Here is a 23,041-nt window from a genome sequence, read left to right as displayed (position 1 = left end):
TTAGTCCCTTTATTCATCAGGGGACACCACAGCGGAATGAACGGACAACTTATCCAGCATATGTTTTACACAGCGGATGCCCTTCTAGCTGCAACCCAGTACTGGGAAACACCCATACCCTCTCATACACACAAACTCATAAGCCAATTTAGTTATTCCAGTTCTCCTGTAGTGCATGTCTTTGTACTGTGAAGGAAATCGGAGCACCCAGAGGGAGCCCACACCAACTGGTCAAATGCCATCTGACCCAGTAGGGACTCAAACCAGTGACCTTCTCAATGTGAAGCGACAGTGCTAACCACTGAGCCACCATGTCGCCTAATTAACAGTTAGTTCACCTAATAAAGAAAATTCTGATCAATTATGCGACCTCATATAGTCCCAATCTCCCGAGATCTTCGTTCATCATCAGAAAACAAGATATTTTAGATGAAATCTGAGTGCTACCTCGTCATCCATAGACAAGCAACGAACATTCAAAGTTCCGAAAAGAAACCAAAAACCTTGTAAAATCATTCTATGTGACTTCAGTGGTTAAACTGCATTCATATGAAGCTTTTTCTTAGATAACAACAGCTAAATAACACAGGCTCATCCAAGAACTTCGAACTAGCGGTCCGCAGAAGTCTAGTCAGCTCCCGCCGCTCCCGCGGTAGAGCCGCGGGACCCGGCCAGATTTCTGCAGCATGGGAATACATTTCCGAATACAGTCGGTAACTGGTTTAATTTTGGACGGGAGCAGCCAATCTAACAATTTCGCTCCCGACTCCCAAGCGAGTGAGCACGCGTATGTATGTGTGTGAATGAGACAGCGGTTTGCTTGGTTTAGCTTGTTGGTTGCTGTGTGTGCGTGTGCATGTGTGCGCGAATGAGAGAGAGCTTTGTGCTGTCTGTGTGTGCGTGTGTGTGTGAATGAGAGACAGAGCGTGATGCCTATGTGTGTGTGTCACTTGCTTGGTGCTTATGTGTGTGTGTGTTTATTCAGACAGCGTGTTATAGGCTGTCTGGACTCTGTATAGCTGGGTAGTTTTCGGTTTTGTTCTCCTCCTGTCCGTTAGCAGGAACGGACGGGGCGGGTCGGACAGCGGGACAGCAAATGCTGAATATAAGCGGGAGCGGTCGGGTTCGGGCTAAAACCTAGCGGGAGCGGGATTGAAAATGTAGTCCTGCGCAGATCTTTACTTTCAATCCTTCGAATCTCTTTGACTGTCAGTGAATATGAACAAATCCATACACATACTTCCACATTCATATCTGTCTGCTTGTCTGTCACACCAGTTTTTGCCTATTTGGCGCCATCTTGTGAAAGATTAATACGCAAGTTAGTGTATACTGTATTCAGCCGGTTTAGTTTCTGTCAGCTTTGGGTTTTTGACTTTTTGGCGCCATCTTATGACGGAAAAATGCACAGATTAGTGTATCCTCCATTAGCTGTTTTCAGTTTGGTCAGCTTTCCGTTTAATTAAAGAGTTCATCAACTATTGAGGCTCAGAACAATGTTTTCTGTCTAATTTTTATGTCTTGTGGCAAGTAGCCCTGTAATAAGCAGGATAAAGGAAATCCAGGATGATTGTTTTCACAGAATGAAGCCCTTCAGTCTTATACAACAGTGCTCCGCTTCTTGAAACCTGTCTGGATTTATTCTCTGATAACAACCTCCAGGATGTACTTTATCCCTAACTTAATTAAAGTCATCTGTGACTCCTGAAACAGCGTGTGTTTGTTGTCAGTACCGTTCTCTTTGCACAGCACAAAGAGCAGATCAGCAGCGCAGTGTTTGAGCTCCGTGTCCAGATGGGTCATCAGTCTGACCAGACGATTCCTCATGGTGCTTCCCTTCTCAGGTTTAGTGCTGGCGTCTTTTAGCGGAGGCAAAATCTGCACAGGAAAACACACTCAGTTTGGCACAATACAATCAGACAACACTGCTAATCTGAACCGGTGGCCATGCCTGTTGTCTGAGGTAGAGTCTGGTGTCTCTGTGAGCTCTGGAGCATTCGGCCAGCAAGTTCAGCACTGGGGTCAGTCTCTCCTTCACCTTCTCACCCTGTATGGGTTAGAAAACACATTAGCTATGAGCAAACGCCATCATGAACAATTAAACCTGATTTAAGCGGGTCATTCATTCGTTTTCCTTTGGCTTAGTCACTTATTTATCAGGGGTCGCCACAGAGGAATGAACCACCAACTATTTCCGGATATGTTTCACTCAGCAGGTGCCTTTCCATCCACAACCCAGTACTGGGAAACACCCATACACTTTAACACACACACTCATACACTACGGCCAATTTAGTTCATCCAATTCACCTATAGCTCATGTCTTTGTGCTAAGGGGGAAACCAACATGAACAAGGGGAGTTTAAGGGGTCATATCATATCGATTTTTTTATCCATGGAGCATTAAATACTATTAAAGATCAGATTTAAATGCAAAATAAGTAAATAAATCTGGCAATAAATCAGGTACTAAACCCAAGTAAAATTATTCACTCATTTCTTGTCAGCTTAGTCCCTTTATTAATCCGGGGTCGCCACAGCGGAAGGAACTGCCAACTTATCCAGCAAGTTTTTACGTAGCGGATGCCCTTCCAACCACAACCCATCTCTGGGAAACATCCACACACACACACTCATACACTACAGACAATTTAGCCTACCCAATTCACCTGTACCGCATGTGTTTGGACTGTGGGGGAAACCAGAGCACCCGGAGGAAACCCACGCGAACGCAGGGAGAACATGCAAACTCCACACAGAAACGCCAACTGAGCCGAGGTTCGAACCAGCGCCCAGCGACCTTCTTGCTGTGAGGCAACAGCACTCCCTACTGCACCACTCCGTCGCCATTGTATATTAGTGTTCACTTGTATTTGGTAAGCTTCTAGTAAGCTTCTGAAGACATTATGATTTCCCTGTGTGCAGTCTTTTAATACAGTATATCGATTAATATCTTTCGTTTCTTTCATTCCTTATTTAATCCCTTCCCTGTGTCTTTACCTGCTCCAGCTTTCTCTCCATGTATGTGAGCAGGTTGTGCACACAGTCCATGTTGGCTCCATTGATCTGGTGTGAGTCTGGAGCCAGGGGGACACACACCAGAACATCTAGACAGCTGAGCGGGAGAGCGGACAGAGTGTTGGCTGCATGCCTGAAAATAACACAAAGAGATCTGAGCTCGAAAACTGACCAGTTTTTTAAGGGTCGTCAAACCCTGGAATCAATTTTAAGAGATTTCAAAGTCGCCATGAATGTAAAATTTATCAGTTTAAACAATGTTTTATTATTATTATTTTTTTTTAAATCTATTTAAAAAATATATGTTTATACCTGTGATTGTGCACTGTAAATATACTTTCATTTTTATTTTATTTTATTTTTCAGAAATTGTTGTTAGATGTTTATTACAGTTATTAAGTTATTCATTCATTTTCTTGTCGGCTTAGTCCCTTTATTAATCCAGGGTCGCCACAGCGGAATGAACCACCAACTTATCCAGCATGTTTTTACGCAGCAGATTCTCTTCCAGCCGCAACCCATCTCTGGGAAACATCCACACTCATACACTACAGACAATTTAGCCTTCCCAATTCACCTGTACCGCATGTCTTTGGACTGTGGGGGAAACCGGAGCACCCGGAGGAAACCCACGCAGGGATATTAAGTTATTACATATTTCATTATAAAGAAAAGAAAAATCACACACTTTTCGAGTAGGTACTTCATTTGCATTTATTTTTATTAAAAAAGGCATTAGACTATATGATTATATTTATGTTATAATTATATTAATGTTTTATTATATTTTTTGTGAGGTGGAGAAGATTACCCATCACTGAGATGGACGAGATGAGAATGAGAGGAAAGCTATCAGACAGAAAAAAAAAGGAAGAGGCCGTGCTTTCTGTGAAACTGGTCAGGTTGACACAGGCTAGTTTTGGCAAATTTAGACATATGAGAGAGAAATACTTAAATCTAATTCCTCATTTTAAACAGATCAGATGCAGGTGTTGCTGAGGGAAATCTGTCAGACATGTACCAGATATAATAATACATGCATATGAATTAAATAGCCTATTTGATAAAAATAAATAAAAGTCCATTGGAATAATTTTATATTACAAATACTCAAAATTAAATATTCCTAAAATGTTATAATATAAAACAGATTGTAGCAATTTAACTTTAAATTTACCATGGATTTCACATTTTTAGAAACTCCCTTATGTTACCCAGGTTAAAAAAGTGCACTAAAATGCACTTTATTTAAGTATACTTAGTACTAAAAGTGTACTTTTCAGTACTGTACTAAAAGTGCTCTATTTTCACACACTAATTTTGTACTTAATGTACTAAAAGATAGTATTAAGTATATGTTAAGATAAATTTAATACCATCTAAGTGTACTCAACTGTGTTATTTTGAGACACCTTGAAAGTGAACTAAAATGTGCTTTTAACACACTATATCTGTATTTTAAAAATAATTATATTTAGTTACAACTAGAAATACACTTGAACCCTATTAAACATTTAAATATATTTATGACTAATTTAAAGTATAATAGTAATATATTAAAAGAATATACAAACTGTAAAAAGGTGTGCTAAATACTGTATTATAAGTGCTCTATTTTCCCAAACTAATTTTGTATTCAATGTACTAAAAATTAGTATTAAGTACATTTTAAGATAAACTTAAGTACATCTAAGTGTACTCAACTGTGCTATAATGAGACACCATGAAGCTGATCTAAAATGTGCTTTTAACACACTAAACATTTATTTAAAGAATATATTTTGAAGGCATACTATGTGTTTAAAGAAAACCGCATCTGTGCTTCATCAAAACACTTTAACCTTTTTGTGCAATAAACCACAAGTCCAAAAATACCTTATGAGAGGGAACAAAAACTTAGCAAAAACCGAGAACACAAAAATATAAATAAGATGCAACATTACAGCACATATATGAAATGTAAAGACATTTTGGGAAAATGTACTTCTGCTACAATACATTACTAATAGATTTTTATTAAAGTCAGTTTAATATAAACTTAAAATGACCACACTCAAAATCTATTTAAGTGTTAGTGATAATATTGCATTCACATTAAGTGTACTTTAGTGCAATTTTTGGGAAAATGTACTTTTACTACAATACATTCCTAATAGATTTTTTATATATTAACTTATTTTAAACTTAGGATTAGTATGTGAACAGTGTACTAAAAATCAACTGATGTTTAAAGCATTTAAAGCACACTTTTGAAGAACACACTAATAAAACTCTTTTGGATGTTTTTACTGTAGTGTACTTTATTGTAGTACACTAAAAATATATTTAAGTATTACTGGTATTTGGTATGCTTTTGTCAAGTGTACTAAAGTCCTACTGAAGTGTAAACATACTTTTAATTAGAATATTTATAGTGTAAAACTATCAAACTTTTATTTAACACAAAAAAATAAAAATGTACTAAAAATGTATTTGCGGGTATTTTTTTCACCTGGGTGCCAAAGCTTATACGTTTGTTTAGTAAAAAAAATACCCCTGCTGAAAAAAACAGCTTAAGCCAGTCTAGGCTGGTTGACTGGTGTTAGCTGGTTGACCAGCCTGGTTTTAGAGGGGTTTGGGCCATTTCAAGGCTGATTTCCAGCCATTTCCAGCCTGGTCTTAGCTGGTCAGAGGGGAATCTTGGATCGATGTACCCCTGTGCGCCCTCCAGGAATTATAAAATCCTGTCGGACACATTGACAATATGTGCAGGAATTTCTTACAGGTTTTACAATGGAATCAAGCAAGCGGCACATCCTGCACGACTTGCAGGAGTTATTTGCTGTAATTGGAATGAAAAAAAGAAATTCTGTCACTTGCTGTCATTAGCAATACAATGAGTTCTAACAGATAAACAATACAACAAACAATAAATAAATAAATACATAAATAAATAAAAGTATACAAATAGATGACAGGCATTTATAAAAATCAACCATTATTCTAAACCAGTGGTTCTCAAACTGTAGTACGCGAGCTTCCTTCTAGTGTTATGCGCAGGAATCAATTATGTCATATGTACATGCTACAAATGTATCAAAAATGATTTATACATGAATATGATGACATGTAGCCTATATTTCTAGGTGTTGATAAATATGTTAACACTTTACAGGAGTACAGGATTTTTTTTTCTTTTTACGCACAGTAACCTATCATTTTTTACTTTTGAAAGCACATTTTAATTTAAATGGTGACTTTTTTGTACATGTAAGCACAGTGCAGGGTTAATGTTCAAACTATTTATAATGTTTAAAGTGGCGGACAATTATATTCTTATTAATCTGCCTTGTTTTTAAACTGTAGCTGCTTGACTGGGCCTACTACTTTACTGTATTTCAATACTGCTTATTATGGGGGTACTTGGAGAGACAATTTTTTTTTCTGAGGTGGTACTTGATGAAAAAAGTTTGAGAAGCACTGCTCTAAACCATTTAAGTTATGCATTTATTAAAATGTTAATCTAGCTATCTATTTTAATTCAACTCCCATCTGTTTGGTTGGATGCAAAAAAACATAATGAAATAAATAAAAACAGCAACACCGGTCCTTTAGGTGTTAAACGTACGTCTGTGCATTTTATGTGCATTTTATGAGTTTAACAGAGTGTATCTCTCTTTCTTTTAAAATGTTTGTTGCTGTTATCCCTGATTCTGTCTTTTAGACCTGAGCAACCTGTTTTATTCTGTGTCAATTGCCTTTTTGTGGCAGCTCTTCATTTAAGTACACTTTTTATTCCATTTTTATCCTTTAAAATCCCACATAGCAAAATTTCTCTGGCCCAGCTCTGGCCCACACAATCAGGTTTTGCTTGGCCCACATACCGCAGTGAATTACGGTACATGACTAGACCAAATCTGGCTTCCAGACAAGGGCCAAACAGGGACCATATCTGGGCCAAGTCTCAGCCAAGTTAATAACTCATAACTGGGCCTGAACTGGGCCAGATAGGTTGGTGTGTCACGATTGCAATGAAATTGATAAACCCATGGAGTGATGCGCTTTAGGCACACTATGGGAACGCTTTTTCTCAAAGTGACCTGATTGGTAGAATTTTTTTTCTTTACTCAAAAATGATTTTAGTGTATTTGAAATGTGGGTCAAGACTGGCCAAACTCAAATGGCCCACTTATCAAATTTTTAAATCTGGGCCAAATACTACGTTTTTTATCTGGCCCAAATCTTGTGTGCCGCCTTAAAGACGGTGCCACCTCTGCCAAACCCGGGCCATGTTTGGCCCACATGCTGTATGCCAGTGCCGGATGAATGCCTGCTGTGCCAGCTTTATGCCAAATCTGGGCCAGAATTCTTTGCTACTAGGGATGATGCAGGTTAGTGTTATTGTGATTGGTAAACATAATGTGTTTTCTGCAATGTTCAAGTAAATTTAATTAGTAAAATTATTATAAACATTCATTTATTGTCAGCTTAGTCCCTTTATTATCCAAGGTTGCCACAGCGGAATGAACTGCCGACTTATCCAGCAAGATTTACGCAGCGGATGCCCTTCCAGCCGCAACCCATCTCTAGGAATCATTCACGCACACACTTATACATTAGGGACAATGTAGTCTACCCAATTCTGTACTGCATGTCTTTTACTGTGGGGGAAACTGAAGCACCCGAAGGAAACCCACGCGAAAGCAGGGAGAACATGCAAACTCCGACAGCGCTGCCTACTGCGCTGCCTTTGCCCCATTTATTAAATATTTTAAATAAAATAATATATAAATGCAAAATCAAAATTTCAATTAGACAATACATTGCTGCCAACAGTGTTGAATAATCTGCTGATATTGCTTTCATTACATTTTAATCATCACCTAATATTAAATAACAAAAAAAAAAAAAAAAAAAAAAACGATAAGCACAAACCCCTTCAACTCATCTGCAGCTTCCTCCTCCTCACAGGAAACCATCAGGCAGTGACGTAAAACCGCAGCCAGGTGGCGATAGAGAGACGCGTCATCCTGACAGATCAAAAGCACAACACTATAGTATAGAATTGCAAGTAGTTGTTTTATGAGTGTGTGCGTGTGCTTTATGTTCAGTCACCTCTTCGGGCTCTTGCGTGTGTGTGCTGTGTGTGATGTTAAAGAGGATCTTGAGGGCCTCCTGCGCCTGCTGTGATTCCTCCACACGTATGGGAGGCGCTGTGGAGTCTAGAAGCACCTCATACTGACTCCGCCACTGCACTGATAAACAGCGCTCCAGCACGGCGGTCAACAGAGGCACTCCGCCCTCCTACAGGTACACGAACAGCACACATCAATATGAAGGTGTCAAACCTTTTTATGTGTGAAAAATAAGCAGTAATGTTATAATATTTACAAAAGGGTTAACAGTTACTTCCACAGGTATGACAACAATGTGAAATCGTGTACAAACATCATTTTTTTCGTGCATAACGTTACATTTTGAGTGTAAGCACATGTTTCAAACAAATTAAATTGCAAAAAGATGATATAATGTACACAATTTAGGAAGGGCCAGTCTGAATCTTAAGGAATTTTGTTCTATTTCTGTCCATAATTTGTACAAAAGATCTTTTCTGGGTTATTTTTGAGAGTATAGTGACTAAAAAAATGAACAAATGAAATAAAAATATATAATTGAATAACTTTTTTTAAGGTCTACAATGCAAATCCAATTAGATCTGAACCACTTGTTTGTTAAAGTCTCTCACGTATACACACACTCACACTCATCGGCCACTTTATTAGGTATACTTCACTAGTACCGGGTTGGATGCCCTTTTGCCTTCAGAACTGCTTTAATCCTTCATGGCAGAGATTCAACAAGGTACTGGAAATATTCCTCAGAGATTTTGCTCTACATTGACATGATAGCATCACACAGTTGCTGCAGATTTGTTGGCTGCACATCTATAATGCGAATCTCCCGTTCCACTACAAAGATGCTTATTGCATCGGGTTCTGGTGACTGTGGAGGCCATTTGAGTACAGTGAACTCATTGTCAAGTTCAAGAAATCAGTCTGAGGTGATTTGTGCTTTATGGCATGGTGCGTTATCCTGCTGGAAGTAGCCCGAAGTGTGCCAAGAAAATATCCCCCACAACATTAAACCACCACCACCAACCTGAACCGTTGATACAAGACAAAGACTTTCATGCCAAATTCTGACCCTACCATCCAAATGTCGCAGTGGAAATTGAGAAAGGGCAACTTTTTCCCAATCTTGGAGTCCAGATTTGGTGAGCCTGTTCGAATTGTAGCCTCAGTTTCTTGTTCTTAGCTGACAGGAGTGGCACCCGGAGTGGTCTTCTGCTGCTGTTACCCATCCGCCTCAAGATTGGACGTGTTGTGTGTTCAGAGATGCTCTTCTGCAGACCTCAGTTGTGGTTATTTGAGTTACTGTTGCCTTTCTATCAGCTTGAACCAGTCTGGCCATTCTCCTCTGAGCTCTGGCATCAACAAGGCATTTGTGCCCACAGAACTGCCGCTTACTGGATATTTTGTCTTTGTCAGACCATTCTCTTTAGACCCTAGAGATGGCTGTGCATGAAAATCCCAGTAAATCAGCAGTTTCTGAAATACTCAGACCAGCCCGTCTGGCACTAACAACCATGCCACATTCAAAGTCACTTAAATCCACTTTCTTCTCCATTCTGATGCTCGGTTTGAACTGCAGTAGATCGTCTTGACCATGTCTACATGCCTAAATGCATTGAGATGCTGCCATGTGATTGGCTAATTAGAAATTTGCGTTAACGAGCAGTTGGACAGGTGTACCTAATAAAGTGGCCGGTAAGTATTATATACAATAATATAATTAATTATTATAAGTATCAACTAACATCAACTGTGCTACATTTGTTCCAGAAGTTATTATATTGTAAATTTTGATTTCACACAGACTTTAATGTTACGTTAATAAACAACAACTATACGTTTTTAGCTCCAGCTTTACTAAATTTAGCGTAAATGATGACTAAACTTAGAGTAAATGATGACAGAATTTTAATTTTTGGGTGTACTGTTTTTTAACTAGTCTTAACAAATGGACTCTTATTATTGTAAAGTGTTGATGAACATTGATAAATGTCACTTCTGACCAATTAATGTGACCTAACTGTTCTCCGTATTATGTAAATGTACCTACAATAATAGCAGAATTGTTAAACATGGAATGAAACAGAAAAGAGAAACGGTTACTTGTTTGAGCTGTGCTCTGAGTTCAGGTCTCAGCGCTGTCAGTAAAAACATGAAGCGCAGTGTGTAAAACTGGCCAGCGGTGGAGGAAGCCGAATGAAACTCCCTACTGAGCTTCTCTGTCAGACCACAGAGGAGACTGAAGCACAGGACATGGAGAGAACAGAAATAAACAACGACATGTTAAATACGACATTCAAATTCACCAAAACATGTTTTTAATTTAGTTTTTAATTAATTTATTACATTTCTGACCACAGACAGACTACAAAACCAGTCATAAAGGTCAACTTTCTAAAAATGAGACTGTCTGAAAAGCTGAATAAATATGTTGCCACCAGGGCTTGACACTAGCACCCGCCAAATGTAGGTAGATTTCAGCTGTGGCGGGTAAGACAGCTGCTCTAACTAGCCACTCTGGCCGGTTAAAAATATTTTTGAAATTGTAGTTTTCTTAAAAGCAGGGTTCGACAATAAGGGTGGCCCAATATGCGTGCAAATGTCATCTTAGAATCAAGAAGCAGCACGACTGACAAAAATAATTGTGTTTGCGACCAGCAAAAGAGGCAGATAAACACAGAATAAGAGGATGATCACTCGCGAGCACAGTTTAAAAAAGCGCACGTGTTTCCTTCCGTGATGGCGCGAAGCAACCGTGCCTGGTTGCACCAGTTGCAAAATGAAACTGGTGCGATTAGTTCTCTTTGAAATAGACTGGACAAAAAAATGATGCTAGCACACCCACAATTCTGCTTTCAATAACTCCAGATTTTAAAAAAATATATCCTCAAGCAGCAGCGGTTGCCGCTTTCACTTTAAACATTCTTTGAACAGATTATTAATGTGCCTAATGGTAACCGTGTGCATGTGAGCATCCTTTTATTATCACACACAGTTTGTTTTTTTACCTGCTTTGTTTTGCTTGCAGTTATTTTTGTTAATATGGTTTAATTATCATTGCTGTTACAATGACGTTGCTGTAATAGGAGATTAACTCATTTATGTGTAGTTAAATGGTGATATGAGACCTAATTTTCATAGGTTTTGTTGAATAAAAAGTGCACGTATACAGCTATATTTAACTTGTTTTTTACACTAAGAAATAGTCATTTATTTATTTTTGGTGTGGTCAGAAATAAATTTGATAAATCCTTAATTTTGAACCCTGAAAAGTCATGTAGAATAAAAACTAATAGCAATGCTTCACTATGAAACCACAACCTATTTGCTCATGCACATAGAGCAATCTCATACACAACACACACAACAAAGTTAAATGAATGAGAAGGCATGTGGACATAACACAAAATCTAAATCAAGTAATTTTAGCATGTAAAAGTCAAATTTATGCAAATAAAATAATTTTTTCCAACGAAATCGTGGCTAGTAATGATGATGAGTGGCTAGTAATGTTGGAAATCTATTAGCCACAGTGGCTGGGGATCAAAAAAAATAATGTCAAGCCCTGATTGCCACTGATGTCTGGTTCATTAGGATGGGACAAAATTTGGCTGAGAAGAGATATAACTCTGAAAATCTGGAATCCGAGGGAATTTTGGGCACTTTGAAAAAAAAAATCACCTTTTAAGTTGTCCAAATCAGGTATTTAGCAATGCATATTACTAAACTGAATTTAAGTTTGACATATTTACAGTAGGAAATTTACAATACATTTTTAAGGATGTTTTTATAAGACCATAATGATTTTAGCATAAAAGAAAAATCCATATTTACAGTTGAAGTCAGAATTATTAGCCCCCCTGAATTACTATATATGTTCATTTTTCCCCCAATTCTGTTTAATGGAGAGCAGATTTTTTCAACATATTTCTAAACATAATAGTTTTAATAACTCATTTCTTATAACTGATTTATTTTATCTTTGCCATGATGACAGTAAATAATATTTGACTAGATATTTTTCAAGACACTTCTATTTAGCTTTTAATGACATTTAAAGGCATAACTTGGTTAATTAAGTTAACTAGGCAGGTTATGGTAATTAAGCAAGTTATTGTATAACGATGGTTTGTTCTGTAGACTATCAAAAACAATATATTTTAAAGGGGCTAATAATATTGACCTTAAAATGGCTTTTAAAAAATAAAAGCAGCTTTTATTCTAGTCGAAATAAAACAAATAAGACTTTCTCCAGAAGAAAAAATATTCTCAGACATACTGTAAAAATTTCCTTGCTTTGTTAAACATCATTTGGGAAATATTAATAAAATAATAATTCGGCTAATAATTCTGACTTCAACTGTGTATTTATAATTGTTTTGATAATAAAGATGTGTCGTGCCTGAGTTCGCTGGCTCTCTCTTGTGCCCAAGCACTATTGTAAACGATGTTACAGAAGATTTTCATCACTTCCTTCCTGTGGACTTCCTCCTCATCTTTTTCCTCCTCCTCCTCGGCTCCTCCCAGACTTCCTCTGCTGTCTCGTTTCCCAGGCATCAGAGCTTTAAAAACGCTGCTCCTCCTGCGGGTTGGCCCGAGGCTCATGTTTGAGAAGGTGCTGGCCTTTCTCTCTCCACACCAGTCTCCAGGCCCCCAAACCGCCAGCTCATTGGATTCACTGCTTACTGCCCCAAAACCATCGTCTTCCTCATAATCGGGCTCCTCCGCTCGGCCCAGTTTGAGCTCAGAAATGGCCACCATGACATCAGTGTAGGGGTCTCCATCCCCGTCAGTGTCTTCTTTTGGTACAGGGGCGTTGCTGATGCCGCCAAGGTGTGCTAGAGTCAGAAGAGCTCTGTCTGTGACCAGCGGCCCCAAAACCTTCTTGTCCCTGGAGAGAATCCGTAGGGATCTCAGACATGCTTTCAGCACACGGCCTTGCGGTTCAGTCTGAAGGAACCTGATCAAAACTGTGGCCAGAGCCTGAGGGCGACACGCACACAAAAGCTGTTTTTCCACACAACTACAGTGCATCCGGAAAGTATTCATAGCGCTTCACTCTTTCCACATTTTTTTATGTTACAACCTTATTCCAAAATGGATTTAATTCATTTATTTTCTCAACTTAATCAGTGAACATGTCAGTGCTATAAGAATGCCAAGTCCTTGTGTCATTGTGTATGCTTAAGACAGCAGTGGTGTAAAGTAACTAATTACAAATACTCTAATTACTGTAATTGAGTAGTTTTTTCTCAGGGATTGTAATATACTAAGTAGTTTTATAAATGTGTACTTTTACTTTCACTTGATCACATTTTTAATGCTGTATCAGTACTTTTACTTCACTACTTTCCTTCAACCTGCAGTCACTACTTTTTTATTTCTTGTCTATGGGAATTAGAAAAATCCTGCCTGTGATTCCTGTCTAATCAAATCACACATAGAAGGTAAATCGCCTCATAATGAACCTCAAGACATGGGCGATTTATAAATGCAGCAAACTGTTTTGAAGCATTAAAAGTGTCCAAGAAGACATCCACAATCTTTACACATTGACCCAGAGACTGTTAGATGCATGTCACTGATGAGAAGAGGACAAATGTTTGCTGTTAAATGACAAAAATGGGCTTAAACACTCAGCAGACACAAGACATCAACATAACGTCAGATTGACGTTGTACCCCAATGTCGTGGGGACGTTGCATTTTGTTTGGTATTTACTTTGATCTTCTATGTAAAGCTGCTTTGACACAATTTACATTGTAAAAGCGCTGTACAAATAAAGGTGAATTAAATTGAAAAAATTGGGTTGACGTCAGAGCTCAATGTCAGACCAACGTCAATGTCCAACCTAAAACCAATCAAATATCAACATCTAATGATGTCATGGCTTGAAATTGTGTGAACGTTATGACGTCTATCAGATGTTGGATTTTGGTTGCCATACCTGAGGAATAAATGTCAGTATTTAATATCAATATGATGTTGGTTTATGATGTTGGCTCGACGTTGGATTTTGGTCACTTTCTAATGACCTAAAATTGACCAAATATCAACGTCATTTGACGTCATTATTGGACATCAAAATAACGTTGTCCTCAGATGCTGGCTAGACATTGAATTTTGGTCACCTGACCTCACAACATAAATCTAATCTAATATTAATGTCCTATGGCGTTGTGTGCCTGCTGGGCAATAACTACATGCACTACAGAATGTTACGTTTACACACATCCAAAAATTACATGTAAACGCATCAGCTTTATACAGCGTAATACTCACTACTCACACTTTTAAAAGGGCTACTTTTTAATCATACTCTGAGTAATATTTACAACAGATACTTTTAATCTACTTGCACTACATTTTTAGGCAAGTAATGGTACTTTTACTTGAGCATGATTTTTCAGTACTCTTTCCACCACTGTAAGACAATCAAATTACTTAGTCATGGTGTCAATCCGACAGTGTGCTCTTGTGGGGTGTTCTGATGTAAAATATGGCTTTTTTGCTGTTGTGCTGTAATTTGTTTGCAGATCATGTCATTGTAATACAGAAAGGAAACACAGCACTGGATAGCATAAAAAAACTAAGCAAAAGTGGACACGTGAACATAGGACTCCCTTAGCAATCTCTTTCGAGATGCACCTTCATTAGAAGATGTCAAGACTCACCTGGGAGAAATGTACCAATTGTAGTGGAAATGTATAGAAAAATTCATTATGATAAGATTTTGTGACAACTTGTTCAGCCATTTTGTATGCAAAGACTCGTGCCATGAACAAACGATTAAATGTTGTGCACTGCAAAAAATGCTTTTCTTGCTTAGATTTTTTGTCTTGTTTCTAGTCTAAATATCTAAAATTTCTTAAATCAAGAAGCATTTTCTAGATAAGCAAAACATATTATCTTGTTTTGAGAAATTATATGCCAATATTAAGTGAGTTTTTCCTTAATACAAGCTAAAAAATCTGCCAATGGGGTAACCAAATTAATCTTGTTTTTGCTTTTGACGTAAGATTATTTTGCTTACCCCATTGGCAGATTTTTTAACTTGTTTTAAGGAAAAACTCACTTAATCTTGGCATATAATTTCTGAAAACAAGACAATGTGTTTTTCTTGTCTAGAAAATTCTTCTTAATTTAGGAATTTTTAGATGTTTGGACTAGAAACCAGAAAAAAATCTAAGCAAGAAAAGCATTTTTTGCAGTGTGAGGCTCGTCAACAGAAACCAAAATAATATACTTTGATCAACGTGACATAAGCAATTGATAATGTAGGAAAAAGCAGAGAACTGCACATAATCATCTGCATAGATGTACAAAAGCATTTGCAACTTGTTCATAACGAGAAGCTGCTTTTCTGATGTGCACAATTGACAGTCATGTGAAGATTGAGTTTTGAGAATTTCTATTCTGATCTGAGAAATGGACCAAAACGACTGAAAAACTGAATATTTATATGAATATTTGGCGGCAGTTTATCAGGAAGTGAGGATTTTGTTGTCATTGACTCAAACGGTGCTTTATTTGCTAGTGCTTTTTGCGATATTCCAGTTTTGTGCATACGCCTGGCCTGTTTCCATCTTTGGATGGATACAGATACCAGTAAAACAAGTGTAGTTCAAATGGTAATGTGTGTGTGTGTGTTTGTTTACCTGTCTTAAAAGAACATCTGGGTTACTGGACTCATCGTAGTCTGAATCGGAGTCCGACACATAATCACGCACTTTATTCTTTCGGAACTGCAGTGAAGAAAAAGTATAATCGTAACAAAACCACTGTAATTATACAGAGATTCATCCATTCAATTTGATTGTCATTACAATATACACTCTCAGAAATAAAGCTACAGGAGCTGTCACTTGGGGTGGTACCTTTTTAAAAGGTACACATTTCTACATAAAAGGTCCATATTTATACATTAAGGGTACATATTAGTACCTTAAAAGTACAAGAGTGTTCCTCTTACAATTTTTTGGTACTAATATACACGTTTGAGGTACTAATATGTACCCTTTAAGTACAAACATGTACCCTTTGAAAACATACCACCCCAGTGACAGTTCGCTTACCTTTATTTTTGAGTGTGTAAGGCCGCACTCACACTAGGTACAGTTGCCTCGAACCGGGCCAAAGCACGCTTGTCCCCCCTCCCGTCTCATAGTCATCATTAAAACTGATTAAATGACTGATTATTTTAAGTGCTGTAAGCAATGCAGCAAATGTAAACCACATTTTTAACCCTCTGGTGGTTCTCAAAAGAGGTCAAAATTGACCAAAGACAACAAGTGTAACAATTATTTCTGTAATCAATTTCAAATACACTCCGGATTATTTGGTATTTTGAGGAGATTTCATGGTAGCCGACATTAATAACTTCAAAATGTGAGCATAATTTAAAAAAAAAACGAAATATTGGGCATGAAGGCAGCAGAGCTTTTATTATGCCACAGTTCTCCTCTTTCTGACTTCCACTTGTGATCACATGGAGAAGAAGCAGCTCTGTTTTATCAGACTAATTGCTGCTCTGTGCAGTCTAATAAAATACAAACAATAATACTAAAATAACATATTAAGGCCTCTATTCTGTTTTCCTGTTTTCTAAAACCCAACCGAAAATGAAGGGTGTGTGACGTCATTAGCATGAACACACAGTACAAGCTCCATCTTACCAGTTCAAGTGTCTTATTTCTCAGGATTTGGACATTCTTTGTAAGATTTGATATAATGTAATAATGTAAGTACCTAAGTCACTGTTCTGGGGCCTCATGTGTATATATATATATATATATATATATATATATATATATATATATATATATATATATATATATATATATATATATATATATATATATATATATATATATATACATGTTGTGTGTTATAATGCAGCCATTAAGTTAGTAAGTTATTGAACCAAACACAGTACGTTGTTTTTATGTGCAAATGATTACAGCTGGGCAGAGGACTAGAGCGCCCTCTAGTGCACACACTACACATATCATATTATATCTTATACTACCAGAGGGTCAAAAACTGGCAAATACTTTTCAAGAAGTTTAAGAATGTAGCCTTGAAAAAAGAAAACAATACCTCTTCCAGCTCCTGCCTCTTCAGATTGAACATGCAAACAGACATCAGAAAAATATACAAAAATCATTAAACTGATGCAAAAGACAAGACATACACACTCATATGCATGACTATTTTTGTATTTGCATGTTTTAACAAGGAGCTAAAAGACCAAGTGAGGAATACTATATATCCCAGACAGCAATGCACTGAGACATTAACATTTAAATCTCAAAGTTGAAATAAATGCTTAATTGCTGATATTGGCCAATCTGTACTTTGTTTTGTGATGGTTTTGGTAAAGTCCCTTAGGTTGAAGTCTAACCTACAGGGAACTGCTATAGGAAGGGTGTGTCTCTATTGTAACAAACTGGGTAATGTGGTTGAATAGGGGTTTTGGAAACGCCTGTTTGGATCTGCAAGTTCTCACTCATTCAACTGTCACTTATCACAGAGTAAACACACACTGCAGTCTGTCACACATGCCCAAACACGACTTCTCTGACACACATTCAAACAACTGCGTATATGCTGTGGCCATGAAAAATATCACATGCTGAAAACTCCAGTAGAGTTTCCCAGCAGGTCTCAGACCTCATGAACACACACCACCACTGCTGAGCGTCTCATAGACATGACACACACTGGGAAACACTTCAGAATTTCACAGTTGTCATCTGATCTGAATTATGCAGGATTTCTAAGGGACAAAAGCAGTCATGGTGACGCCAAAACCCCCTTTAGTGTTTACAACTTCACAATGAGGAGTTTGGTCACACTTTATTTTGATGCTCCGTTTGTTGAATTAAGTTACATTGCATCTACATGTCAACTAATTATCATTAGATTACAAGTAGACTCTTAGGTTGGGGTTAGTGTAAGTTGACATGACCTGCAAAGTTTCTTAGTCAGGTAAATATCTGTTGAATGTCTGTATTAACTGATATTAAGCAGACAGTACTAATGCTCAAATGGACCATCAAAATAAAGTGTTACCAGGAGTTATGATCAACTGAACGCTTTCAGTATTTTAAACAAGACATTTTGTTAAGTTGATTAAATGCTATATTTATTAAAGAGAAATGAGAGATAACTAGAGCAGAGAGGGACCACACACACAGGTTCCAAACCCAATGAGTTTCTTTTGTTAAACACAGAAGAAGATATTTTGAAAAATGTTAGAAACCTGTAACCATTGACCTCTATATTATTTGTTTTACTACTATTGAACTATTGTTCCTGCTATTGAAGTCAATAGTTTTCTTCAAAATATCTTCATTTATTCATTCATTCATTTTCCTTTGGCTTAGTCCCTCTATTAATCAGGGGGTCGCCACAGCAGAATGAACCGCCAGCTTATCCAGTATGTTTTAAGATGTATAAATTACAATTTAGATAAGTCATAAACACTTTGTATGAGATTTTTATCTTTGTACACTTCATTTTATTATATATAAATAATGTATAATATAATATATTTTTTGTCATTTTGTCTGTCAATTGTAATTTTCTGTAAACAAATGCTCAATTATTAGAGACAAAATCCGTATGTTATAAAGTCATACACTCACTCAAAACACACACCTATTGACAAATCCCCAGATTCAACAATTACTTTAATTTATATTCAGCGTTGCTGTAACAAAGGATTTTTCCTGTTTAGTTTCAATGTTAACACTTTTAAATAAAAGTGAGAATTAAATGACATTACTATTTTTCTTCCATTGTTAATTCAACGGCATTGATGTAAAATCAACATTAAATAATATTAATAATCATATTAAATAAGATAAACATTATCAGGCTGCTAAAATAAGGCTTAACCAACTTTGCTTTGTAATGGTAATTCAGCATAATTAATGTTAATGCATCATCGCTGACTTGCTATCTGGGATGGAATTAGCAGAAGCTTATGGCCTAAATATTGACCAGCCACAGGATCAAGTCAACTGCAGTATCAGCAAACAACTGAGGACATGCAGCAAACCTTTCACTCACAATACTCATTTCTCCATTTACAGTTGCAATCAGAATTATTAACCCCCCTGTTTATTTTTTCTCCTAATTTCTGTTTAACGGAGAGCAGATTCATTCAACACATTTCTAAACATAATAGTTTTAATAACTCATTTCTAATTACTGATTTATTTTATCTTTGGCCATGATGACCGTAAAAAATATTTGACTAGACATTTTTCAAGACTATAGTCTTATATATAGTTCTATACAGCTTAAAGTGACATTTGAAGGCTTAACTAGGTTAATTAGGTTAAACTAGGCAGGTTACAGTAATTAGGCAATTTATTGTATAATTTTTTATTTTTATTTGAAAACTGCTTTTATTCCAGCCGAAATAAAACAAATAAGACTTTCTCCAGAAGAAAAAATATTATCAGACATACTGTGACAATTTCCTTGCTCTGTTAAACATCATTTGGGAAATATTTAAAAAAGAAAAAATATTCAATAGGGGTCTAATAAGTCTGACTGTACTCAGATGTCTGAATATAAAAATAATAGCTATAAATCAATGGATTAATGCACTAAATACATTTTAAAAATCATGATGAATTTTATTATTAACTCTTTGTACATTTACATTTAGTGATTTAGCAGATGCTTTTGTCCAAATTTACTTACAATTGAGGAGGCATTCAGTGATTGATCTGTTTGTAACCTTTTGATTTTAGTTACGTTGTCAGTTTTATAAAATGCATGTTGTCAGATTTCTTCGAACCAATCTAAATCCGTTAAAATCGAATGCTAATAGATTTAACCAGTTAAAATTTATGAAGGTGGTACAAATATATCTGTAGAAAAATCCAGATCCAATTAGTTCAATTCTGATATTGGCTTACTTAATAATCAGGGGGCAAAATTGACAAAGCTCCATATTCCACACGAGGGATGAATAAGAAGCAGTTCAAACACATTGGATTTATCGACATCATTACATCAATGCATAACACTTTATTTTGATTTTCCATTTGTGTATTAGTAGATTGTCTGTTTAATATCTGTTGATACAGACATTCAACAGACATTTAACTGACTATAAGAAACGTTGCATGTACATGTAAACTTACACTAACCCTAACCTAACAGTCTACTGATAATCTAATGAGAATTAGTTGGCATGTAGACACATTAAAAGTTAATTCAACAAACTGACCTTCAAAATAAAGTATGACCCATAAATCTTGTTCTTATTTGTTTAATTTATATTTAACTAACACATAAATAGCATAAAGTTTATTTGTTCAATAATGTTAAAAGTATGTCTACCACATTTCATATGCAATCAGAATACATCAATCTTATTTGTTAGACTTACATATTTTGTGGAGCGTGTTGTGCAAATTCTGAGCAATGCACTGTTAAAACTACCCGGTTGCACTCAAATCCTTCATGTTGTTCCAACTCAAATCGATTCACTCATTTTCTTTTCAGCTTAGTCTCTTTATTAATCAGGGGTCACCACAGCGGAATGAACCGCCAACTTATTCAGCATATGTTTTACACAGTGGATGCCCTTCCAGCCGCAACCCATCACTGGGAAACAAATCGATTCAGCTAACCTATTTGTTTTTACAAATTTAAGTAGATCAAACATAACACAATTAAGTTGTCCCCAAAAAAACCTAAGAATTGTGTTGTTTCAACTCATTTTTAATAAGTAGTCTGTACAAGCAGCAAAAGTCATTTTTTAATGTCATTTAAGATACTTTGCTTTTAGCATCTTATCTAAAAAGATTCATTTCTGTTCGCTCTCTTCATTAGTGTGCATGCGTAATCACACTCAAATATCTTACTTTTTTCCTCTCCCTCTCCTCCAAATCGTAGAAAAAACACTGTGCGTACTGGGAATAGAGAGAATGTGGCATTAGGAAAGAGCAATTAAATATAGTGCAAAGTGGATTGCTTTGTAATGACATGTCAGTAATACATTGGTTTTTGGAGCCGCTGGAGTGAATATAATCAGGGTTAATTGTGAATACCTCTCGATTAAATTGCTGTAATTCTGCCTTTAGTCCTTTCTGATCGCCCTCTCTTATGCACTCGATAATCCTCTCCACATCCATCGCTGCATCAAAAACACAATTTGATAATTTCAGAAACATGCGAGGGAGTCTACATTTAAACCAAAATTATTTATACAGAAAAAATTAATAAATGTAACTATTACTATTAAACTATTAGCCATTAATGTTATTTAAACAGTAAAAACACATAAATGTAACTATTACTATTAAACTATTAGCTATTAATGTTATTTAAACAGTAAAAACACATAAATGTAACTATTACTATTAAACTATTAGCCATTAATGTTATTTAAACAGTAAAAACACATAAATGTAACTATTAATTGACGTAATAAATCAATAGTTAACATTCGAAAAACAGAAATTGAAAACAAATTAAAAACCATATAGACATTAGTAAAATATAGACATTTTCAACTTCTGATTTCGAAGTTGTGACAGAAAAATAAACATAATATAAATAACACTGAAATGAACCGGGTTTCATAACACTTAAACAGCCCTTAAATGAATGACCATCAAAAAAAATACACTGTTAAAATTATGTGGAAAAGGTCATAATAACAAATGTTTGTATGTTATTATAACTTAGAATTAATAAGTTAATCAGGTTTCAACTACATTTTCTGAGTTCTGTAAAGCTTAACTTAATATTTTAGCCACTTTGATTTGATGTACATTGACATGAATACAAATATTTGATTTAACTAAAAACATTTAAGGCAGCAGTAAATTTTGTGCGGTGTATATGAGAACATATATAGTTCTTTTAGTTAACAGTTTTATATTATATTATATTATATTATATTATTTTATATTATATTATTTTATATGAATTATATTATATTATATTATATTATATTATATTATATTATATTATATTACATTATATTATTTTATGTTATATTATATTATTTTATATTAATTATATTATATTATATTATATTATATTATATTATATTATATTATATTATATTGTATTATATTATATTATATTATATTATATTAAATTATATTATGTTATATTATATTATGCTATATTATATTATATTATGTTATATTCTATTATATTATATTATATTATATTATATTATATTATATTATATTATGTTATATTATATTATGCTATATTATATTATATTATGTTATATTCTATTCTATTCTATTATATTATATATTAATAAATTATGTTATTTTATATTATATTTAAATTATATTATATTATTTTACATTATATTTTATTATATTATTTAAATTATATTTTATCATATAATATGTTATATTAAATTATATTAATTATATGATGTTATATCCTTTTTTATTATATTATATTAATTTATATATATATATATATATATATATATATATATATATATATATATATATATATATATATATATAAAATATAAGACATATTGTATTATATAAGACATCAAAATCCATAATAAAACCCAAAGATAAATCATCCGATAAGACATTTCCCATCTATTCCCAATAAAAGCAAGTGTCTCTTTACAGTCAGGAAGTTTCTCTCCTACCTGTGAGTTTGTCGTCAGCTGAATGTGCCATGCAGGATCTAATGTTTAATTTCTACAGCACTTTCTAGAAAACTATTGGTCTTCTCTCAGGGTTTTTCACTCACTATTTACTTCTCGTTCAGCGCCTGCTCCTCTTTCTCTATAATCCTGCAGTGCATTAGTTATGCTCTAATCCTTTAATGTCTTTCCACTTCATCTCTATTCACTCGGCCTATAAATAACTCTTACGGGGAGAGCCAGTCAATGCTGC

The 23,041-nt window shown here is 35.4% G+C and overlaps 1 protein-coding gene across 8 annotated transcripts in view; it reads right to left on the bottom strand.

The window, feature by feature from the left end:
- Positions 1–23,041, bottom strand: part of si:dkey-94f20.4 — a 25,957-nt gene extending 2,916 nt beyond the window's left edge. For 3 of the 8 annotated variants that reach the window (XR_015503778.1, XR_015503781.1, XM_087275747.1), the window contains exons 1-11: positions 22,792–23,013; positions 21,206–21,291; positions 21,005–21,067; positions 15,788–15,874; positions 12,532–13,112; positions 10,233–10,368; positions 8,113–8,301; positions 7,933–8,027; positions 3,001–3,151; positions 1,952–2,047; positions 1,734–1,878 (exon numbers count right to left, since the gene is read on the bottom strand). Coding sequence is in view for 4 of the 8 variants with exons in the window: in XM_087275747.1 (XP_087131873.1) it covers positions 1,734–1,878; positions 1,952–2,047; positions 3,001–3,151; positions 7,933–8,027; positions 8,113–8,301; positions 10,233–10,368; positions 12,532–13,112; positions 15,788–15,874; positions 21,005–21,067; positions 21,206–21,291; positions 22,792–22,822 (1,660 nt within the window). In the remaining 4 variants the exon portion in view is untranslated. Of the gene's footprint in view, positions 1–338; positions 1,879–1,951; positions 2,048–3,000; positions 3,152–7,932; positions 8,028–8,112; positions 8,302–10,232; positions 10,369–12,531; positions 13,113–15,787; positions 15,875–17,228; positions 17,247–21,004; positions 21,068–21,205; positions 21,292–22,791 lie in introns of all 8 variants that reach the window. The other 5 variants (XM_087275743.1, XM_087275745.1, XR_015503779.1 and 2 more) reach the window with 3 other exon arrangements.

The sequence above is a fragment of the Danio rerio genome, chromosome 12, assembly GCF_052040795.2.
Source record: "Danio rerio strain M-AB ecotype USA chromosome 12, GRCz13ab, whole genome shotgun sequence".
Classification (NCBI taxonomy): Eukaryota; Metazoa; Chordata; class Actinopteri; order Cypriniformes; family Danionidae; genus Danio; species Danio rerio.
The sequence above is the reverse complement of the archived record's forward strand: the minus strand, read 5'-3'. Positions and strand labels throughout refer to the sequence as shown.